Genomic DNA, 8070 nt, shown 5'->3' with positions numbered 1-8070 from the left:
TCCTGGTTGGGATAAAACGTTTCCACAGGAATCTGGAATGAGCTTGACAAAGTGCCCAAGTCACAAGAGAACAGATGGTTCTTGAGACCAAGGATTTCAGAGGAGTATTACGGTGGAGCGCAGGAGTGGGGTCTATTATAAAATGCCACCACTATATACTCATATTGCACATGGGATACACCCAGGGATGGCATATTGGAGCATATATAGAACAGATACGTGCAGGTAGCACCCCCTATCGGTATACTATGTTTGATACCTCAAACTGTTACTTGAGGTCTATGAAACCGTTAAGTGGTCAGAAATGGGAAAAGCCATTCCATAATAGCATCCTTTAAGGAGAAGCTTCAGGAGACATTTCTTGTCTGCTAAACCTGGAGCCAAAGCAAAGCAGCTCCTCTTTTTTATATATTAGGAAGTTTTTCTTTGTTGCAGTTCCCACAGATTAAGGTAATTTCTGCAAAACAATGAAGTCAAACCAGTGATGAGAAAGTACAACCAGGAGCACATCAGGCCTTACGTGGAGTTCTTGACAAAACTGTCCTTTGAATAAAAAGTTAAGGTTCACACTAGATGATCTTTTATAACCGGCCTAAAGCAAGGCTTTGTCTATGAGCCACGTTCATGGAACTGGAAGGAGTTGATGCGTTCCAACATCAGGTCTCAGTGGCTGGACTGAGAAGGTTGGAATTTGTCTTTAACTCGACTATTTCAGAAGCACTTTGCCACCTCTATTGGAAACAATTTTATTCTGGCAGAGCTGGGGTGGTGGGAGGCAACGTGCAGGACCCTTATGGACGCAGAAGTAGCAGGTTGAGGGAACAGCCGCTTCCACACGTGGTTTACTTGGTGGGGGTGGTGGAAGGACAAAAGCAGAAGTCACCCCATCAGTGCAAGTCTCTCTAGGGAACTCTGCATCCTTCCTTAGCAAGGTTAGAGTGATTCTAGATGACGCTAAGGTTTGTGTAGGTTGTCCGGCTGGAAATCTCTGCACCTCGCCCAACTCTTGAGCTGTATGGAGAGTGAGAGAGAACTGGTCCCAAGACCTTCCCTTAGCAGAGTTCAGGGTCTCTCTGCTGAGCTGCAGCTCCTGTGACTATTACCCTTCAGGCATCACCCAGGCAACCCTGTGACCCTCGCCCTCCTCCCCATCCTGCGTGGTGCGGCTCTTGCCTGCCAGCAGCCTCTACTTCTCATCCTCATCCCCCTCACTCATGCTGCTGATGGAGGCCGAGGCTGCTTTGGGTGAGGAAGGGGGTGAGGTTTTGAGTGGAAGCCATGAGAAGGTGGGCGATGGGGAGCGGGAAGGGGACCGGCTCCGGGTTGGGCTGCTCACAGGGCTCTGCTTCGGGGACAAGGCCTGCAGCATCCGGCTGCTCCTCTCTTGGAACATCTGCTTCTAAAGAGAAATTGGAGAGGAGGCATCTGTTAACTTCGCCATCTGAGACAGCAGCAAAACAGAAAGGTAAGGCAGGCAGGAGAGCCACTACCCCAAAACTCCTGAGCCCACAAACCTACATTCGTACCACATCCCATGTTGTCCAAGACTATGTATAGTAAGGAACTGAGTGATATTCAGGGGCAGTGACAGAAGAGTACAGTGATCGCTGGTTCTTTTTTAATTGAGACAGAGTCTCGCTCTGTCACCCAGGCCGGAGTGCAGTGGCCTGATCTTGGCTCACTGCAACCTCAGCCTTCCAGGTTCAAGCAATTCTCCTGCCTCAGCCTCCCGAGTAGCTGGGATTACAGGTATGTGCCACCATGCCCGGCTAATTTTGTATTTTTAGTAGAAACGGGGTTTCACCATGTTGGTCAGGCTGGTCTTGAACTCCTGACCTCAGGTGATCCACCCACCTCGGCCTCCTAAAGTGCTGGGATTACAGGCATGAGCCACCGTGCCTGGCTACTGCTGGTTCTTAACACTCTTTCCTTCTTCCCTTCTTTTCTTCCACCCACAAAATTTAACTGAGTGTCTCTGATTAGCCAGGCAAGCAGCCATGATCTGTGGACTGGAGGGTGACAGAAAACAAAACCCCTGACCTCATACCTTCACAGATATGAGGAGGAATCACACAATAAACAAAATACGGTATGTCAGACGGATCTGTGGTCTGTGAGAAAAAGAGGGTGAGAGGATAGCAAGTGGGGCTGGGGGCAGGGCGGCTGCGATTGCAAAAAGGGTGCTCAGGGAAGGCCCCACTGAGAAAATGCTTCTTGAGCGAAGAACCTGGAAGAGATGAGGGGAGGGACCAGGTGAATGGAAATCAGAGGGCAGCGCACTCCAGACAGAGCACCCCAAGAAAGGAGCATGGAACGCACACCCAGGAAGCGCAGGCAGGGCACTGCAGTTGCCTTGAGGACTGATGGGTAGGGAGGAGCTGAGGGAGGGGAGGAGCTGAGGGAGGGGGTTAGGAAGAGGTTGCCAGAGAAGGCACAGAGGGCTATGCCACGGAGGGCCTTGGCAGCCATTGTGAGAACTCTGCCTTTCAGTCTGAAGGGACCCACGCAACAGGTCCCAGGAAAGGAGGAGGCCATCGTGGCAGTGTGGAGCCAGCTGGTGGGGAAGGGAGAGTGGGAGGCACTGCGGGAGATCAGGCCAGAGACATATCAGGTGGCAGTTTCACGTACAGTCTCTGAGAAGAGAAACCTCTGGAGAGTTCTGAGCAAAGGATTAACAATCTGCTGCTTGTTTTCAAAGGACCATTCTGACTGCTGTGTTAGGAACAGATGGCAGTGGGGGGGGGGGGGCAGGAGCAGGGAGCCCAGTTATGAGCCCATTGCAATAAGAATCCAAGGCTAGGCATGGTGGCTTATGCCTGTAATCCCAGCAGTTTTGAAGGTCAAGTCGGGCAGATGATTTGAGGTCAGGAGTTTGAGACTAGCCTGGCCAACATGGTGAAACCCTGTCTCTACTAGAAATACAAAAAAATTAGCTGGGTATGGTGGTGGGCACCTGTAATCTCAGCTACTCGGGAGGCTGAGGCAGGAGAATCGCTTGAACACAGAAGGCGGAGGTTGCAGTGAGCCGAGATGGCACCACTGCACTCCAGCCTGGGCAACAGAGTGAGACTCTGTCTCAAGAGGAAAAAAAAAAAAAATTCCAAAATGGTGATGGAGCCTGGCCTGGCCCAGGATGACGGCAGTGTGGTGAAAAATGGCAGGATTCCTAGTATATTTTCTCCCATATTTTTACTGGGGTATAATAAACTCACCCTTTTTAGTGTACAGTTCTGTGAGGTTTTGTTTGTTTGTTTGTTTTTTGAGACAGAGTCTCACTCTGTCGCCCAGGCTGGAGTACAGTGATGCAATCTCGGCTCACTGCAACTTCTGCCTCCCGGGTTCACGCCCTTCTCCTGCCTCAGCCTCCCGAGTAGCTGGGACTACAGGCGCCAGCCACCTCGCCCGGCTAATTTTTTGTATTTTTAGTAGAGAGGGGGTTTCACCGTATTAGCCAGGATGGTCTCGATCTCCTGACCTCGTGATCCACCCGCTTCAGCCTCCCAAAGTGCTGGGATTACAGGCATGAGCCACCGTGCCCGGCCAGTTCTGTGAGTTTTGACAAATGCATACAGTTGAGTGACCACCACTGCAATCAAGGCATAGGAGGGTCCCATCAGTTCCCAAATTCCTTTGTGACCCTTTGGAGTCTCCCCTCCCCCAGCCACTGGCAACAGATCTGTTTTTTGTCCCTACAGTTGTGCCTTTTCTAGAATGTCATCAAAATGGAATCCTACAGTATGTGGTCTGGCTATGTTTTCACGGTAGAGCCAACGGGACTCACTGACAGATGGGACATGGGGTGTGGGAGGAACGGGAATCAAGTGACTCCAGTCTCGGGCCTGAGAAATTGAAAAGCAGTGATGCCATTTCCCAGTTTGGGGAAGACTGTGGGGTAGGAGGAGATTTTGGTGGTTAAGATCAGTTTACCAGTTTGGGACCTCATGTGATGGTTGCTGGGTGCTTTCAGAATTGAGCCTTTCCCTGATGCTCCCACCGGGCCCCCAGTGCTGCCAGCCTACCGTGCCTGCTGCCTGCTGCTCAGCCCCCCAAACGCTGCATCCCACCAACTCCTGAGCATCCTGCCTGTGCTGCCTGGGGTCTTTCAATTGCTCACATTTGAGCCTTAGCCCCCAGCCACTCAGTTCAATCTTTTCATACGAAACTGGCCCTGAAAGCCAATTCTCCTATTTACCATCTTAGACTTGTTCCTTGGATTATTCATTTTACATACCATTACAGAGATCTTCTGGGGACCAGGTGCTACACAGGAGGAAGGGGAGGAAGAAGAGGGTAGAAGAGGTAGTCATGTCTCAGCTGGGTCTTTGATAATGACCAGAAGAGGTGGGTGGAGATGGAGAGTGGGTCCATGGGAGCTGGTAGAGGATGGCCTTTCCAAGCAGAGCACACTAAGTAAGGAGTACTAAGTCTAAGTTGCTTGGTGTGGTCAGAATCCCAAATGCCCATGTGGTGGTAATGGTCTGGACCTAGAGCACCACAAGGAGACTGGATTTCCTACTCAAGAGCCCCCAGAAAGATTTTAATCAAGGGCGGAGTCTGATTAGATCTGTGTTTTGGAAATACCTTTAGGTGTCAGCATAAAAGCAAAGAAGGAAACCATAAAGGAAAAACATTGACATTTAACTACACAAAATTTTTTAATTTCTGTACCAAAAAAAAAAAAAACCCCACCATGAAATAAGATAAAAGGCAAATGAAAAAATCGTGGAATTTTTTGCAACGTTTACCTACAAATGATAGATTTCGGTATATAGACAGAGCTTATAAATCAAAAAGAAGGTGAAAAGCTTAGTAGAAAAATGAGCATATGGCCTGTATAGGCAAGTCACAAGAGAAATTTGTAAATGAGCTAGAAAAACTGTTCATCATCACTAGTAGTCGAACAAATGCAAATGGCTGAAATGAGATACATTTTATATATCAGATTGCCAAAGTTTTAAAAATTTATTACAGCTAGTGAGGGCTCAGGAAAAGGGCTGCCCTCATGTTACTGCTGGTAAGAGGATAAAATAGCAATGCCTTTCTGAGGGGTAATTTGGCAATAGATGCAAAAATTTCTATTTTCTGAGGAGATAATCAGAGATGTAAGTAAATCTTTATTGTGTATAATGGATATTCAATGCAACGTATAACACACAACACTGCAAATTCTCTAACTAGGTTAGAGAAACCTGTACAACTCCAAGATGATATAATAAGCAGATGAGGAGAATCAGATTCTTAAATAATATTTCATCATGTGAGAAAATGCTCATGAGCAACTGCAAAGCCAAAATGATTTTAGAACACTATGTTCTGCATGATCTCAAGTTTGTAGAAGGAATGTACGTATATGGAGATGGGAAACAGATGGGAGTGATAACCCGAAATGTTAACAGAGACTGCTCTGGATGATGAGACTGCGAGTGATTTTCAGCCCCTTCTTTACTTTCTAATAGTTATATAATGAATATATATTACTTTTATCATCATAAAAAAGCATCACAGTAGGAAGAAAGAACCCAGGTAACCCAAGCAAGGAGATTAGGCAGAAGGGCAGGTGTTACACTAATGACATTGGTAAGGAACTATTAACGCCACAGGCACATCACCAATAGCACTGCTTGCCCCCAACACTCATTTTTCCTTTCTAAACCCTAGCCCCTTACTTTTTAGAGTCCCAAGTTTCCTCTAGCAGATATAATAACATATGACGGCTGATTGCTCAGGTCTTTTCCAGATTTAAAATTCCACACGTCTGCTAATATACCAATTATTTACCTTCCATTAAGGCATTGATAATTCTGCCAAAAGACATCAAACCCCCCTCAAAGTCAAACAGAAAAAAAAGGTGCAGTACAACAGCACTCCCTTAGATTAAACCCATTTATGAGACAAAATCAAATGCCATAAGGATTGGGTGGCCTATTATTAACAGCAACATTTAAAAACATTTTTGAACTTGTAGCAGGCACTTTAAAATATGTGTTTTTATTACTGTAATCTTTAAGTATATTTTCTGTGGCAGCCATTAGGCCTCCTGCTGTTAATGGATTGTCAGCATTTCCATTAGAAGTTCACTTTCTAAGAAATCTACGACTTGTCTACTGTAGTTTGAATCAAGCTCATAGCTGAGAATATTCTGCCTGAGGGGATGAAAGAACTTGAATCTTCAATGATAAACAACGGTGGCGCACTTCATAAAATGCAATATCCATGCAAAATAACTCCCAGCCTCAATTTGCCAGCTCTCTGATCTGTTTCTGGTGCATTTTGAAGGGTGGTTCCCCTGCAAAGGAGCTGAATTCAATACAGTCAGGAGACAGTTTGTAATGAGCTTCCTGGGAAGAAAAGCACTTTACAAATATAACAAATAAGGAAGAGCATGCATGACATTTTCCAAGAGTAAAGGTATTTAAATTCAGTCTCTCGCTGTATTAAGAGGTTTCCATTTATAAAGTTTTCCCCCAAGAAAATAATCCCATTTATAGTCCTGTCCATATGAAAGTAATTTGCTATTTCTCTCCTACAAAGTTTTCCCTTTTAAGAAGTACTTAACATCAGTCAGGTGTGGTGCCTCATGCCTGTAATCCCAGCACTTTAGGAGGCCGAGGCGGGCGGATCATGAGTTCAAGAGTTCGAGAGCAACCTGGCCAACATGGTGAAACCCCGTCTCTACTAAAAATACAAAAATTACCTGGGCGTGGTGGCGGATGTCTGTAATCCTAGCTACCTGGGAGGCTGAGGCAGGAGGATCGCTTGAACCCAGGAGGCGGAGGTTGCAGTGAGGTGAGATCATGCCATTGCACTCCAGCCTGGGCGACAGAGCGAGACTCCGTCTCAAAAAACAAAAACAAACAAACAAAAAACCAGAAGTACTTAACATCTAGTGGGGCAATAAATGTCTTGACAAATGCCTTTAAAGGTTTCAGTATTTCAGATATATTCTGGTATATCTGCCAAAAAGAAATGAAAAAGTTCCTAGTACGATCTGGTTTGGTTTGGGCCTTGGGTAAGCAAGATGAAACTCAAGGAGAGAAAAGGGTCCATGCTTCAGTTCTGGCCAAATCAATAACAACAACTAACCCTTACACGGTGCCCGACATGGGTGCCAGGCACTGCTCTAAGGGCGTTGAAGTGTGAGCCAGGCTGGCTGTGGTGGCTCATGCCTATAATCCCAACACTTTGGGAGGCTGAGGTGGGAGGACCGCTTGAGTCCAAGAGTTTGAGATCAGCCTGGGCAACATAGTGAGACCCCCATCTCTACAAACAATTTTGAAAAACTTAGCTGGGCATGGTGGTATGCACCTGTAGTCCCAGGTACTCAGGTTGAGCGGGGAGAGGGTTTAGGTGGGAAGATCGCTTGAGCCTGGGAGTTCAAGGTTGCAGTGACCCATGATTGTACCACTACACTCTAGCCTGGGCAACAAAGCAAGACCCTGTCTCAAAAAATAACATTTTAAAAAATGAAGTATGAACCTATGTAATCCTTGCAACAGCCCTATGTGGCAGCTGTGTTTACTTTCCCCATTCATTGATGCTATGATTAAGTCCCAGAGAGGCAAATGAACTTGCCTTAAGCCACCTACTCAGAAAGTGACCCCTTGCTCATGACCACCTCTCTTGTAATTAGCCAGTTGCGTAGTAAGAAACTTTTCATGTTTATTCACATTTTACTTGTACCTTTGTTTAAGGATAAAAATTTTAGGCCAGGCTCAGTGGCTCATGCCTGTAATCCCAGCCCTTCGGGAGGCCGAGGTGGGTGGATCACTTGAGGTCAGGTCAGGAGTTTGAGACCAGCCTGGCCAACATGGTGAAACCCTATCTCTACTAAAAATACAAAAATTAATCAGGCATGTGGCGTATGCCTGTAGTCCCAGCTACTCGGGAGGCTGAGGCAGAAGAATCACTTGAACCCAGGAGGCGAAAGTTGCAGTGAGCCAAGATTGCACCATTGCAGTCCAGCCTGGGCGACAGAGCAAGACTCTATCTTAAAAACAACAACAATTGGCCGGGCGCGGTGGCTCAAGCCTGTAATCCCAGCACTTTGGGAGGCCGAGACGGGCGGATCAC

The 8070-nt window shown here is 46.7% G+C and overlaps 1 protein-coding gene across 3 annotated transcripts in view; it reads right to left on the bottom strand.

Moving 5' to 3' along the window:
* Nucleotides 1-732: 732 nt before the first annotated feature.
* Nucleotides 733-8070, bottom strand: part of PCYT1B (phosphate cytidylyltransferase 1, choline, beta) — a 144368-nt gene continuing 137030 nt past the window's right edge. For 2 of the 3 annotated variants that reach the window (XM_011987996.1, XM_011987995.1), the window contains exon 8: nucleotides 733-1399. In XM_011987996.1, the coding sequence (XP_011843386.1) occupies nucleotides 1187-1399 (213 nt within the window). In that variant the 3' untranslated portion in view covers nucleotides 733-1186. The remainder of the gene's footprint in view (nucleotides 1400-8070) is intronic. The other variant, XM_011987997.1, reaches the window with a different exon arrangement.

This window comes from Mandrillus leucophaeus, unplaced genomic scaffold (genome assembly GCF_000951045.1).
Source record: "Mandrillus leucophaeus isolate KB7577 unplaced genomic scaffold, Mleu.le_1.0 Scaffold321, whole genome shotgun sequence".
Lineage (NCBI taxonomy): Eukaryota > Metazoa > Chordata > Mammalia > Primates > Cercopithecidae > Mandrillus > Mandrillus leucophaeus.
Note: the sequence above shows the minus strand (reverse complement) of the source record. Positions and strands in the feature narration are given on the sequence as shown.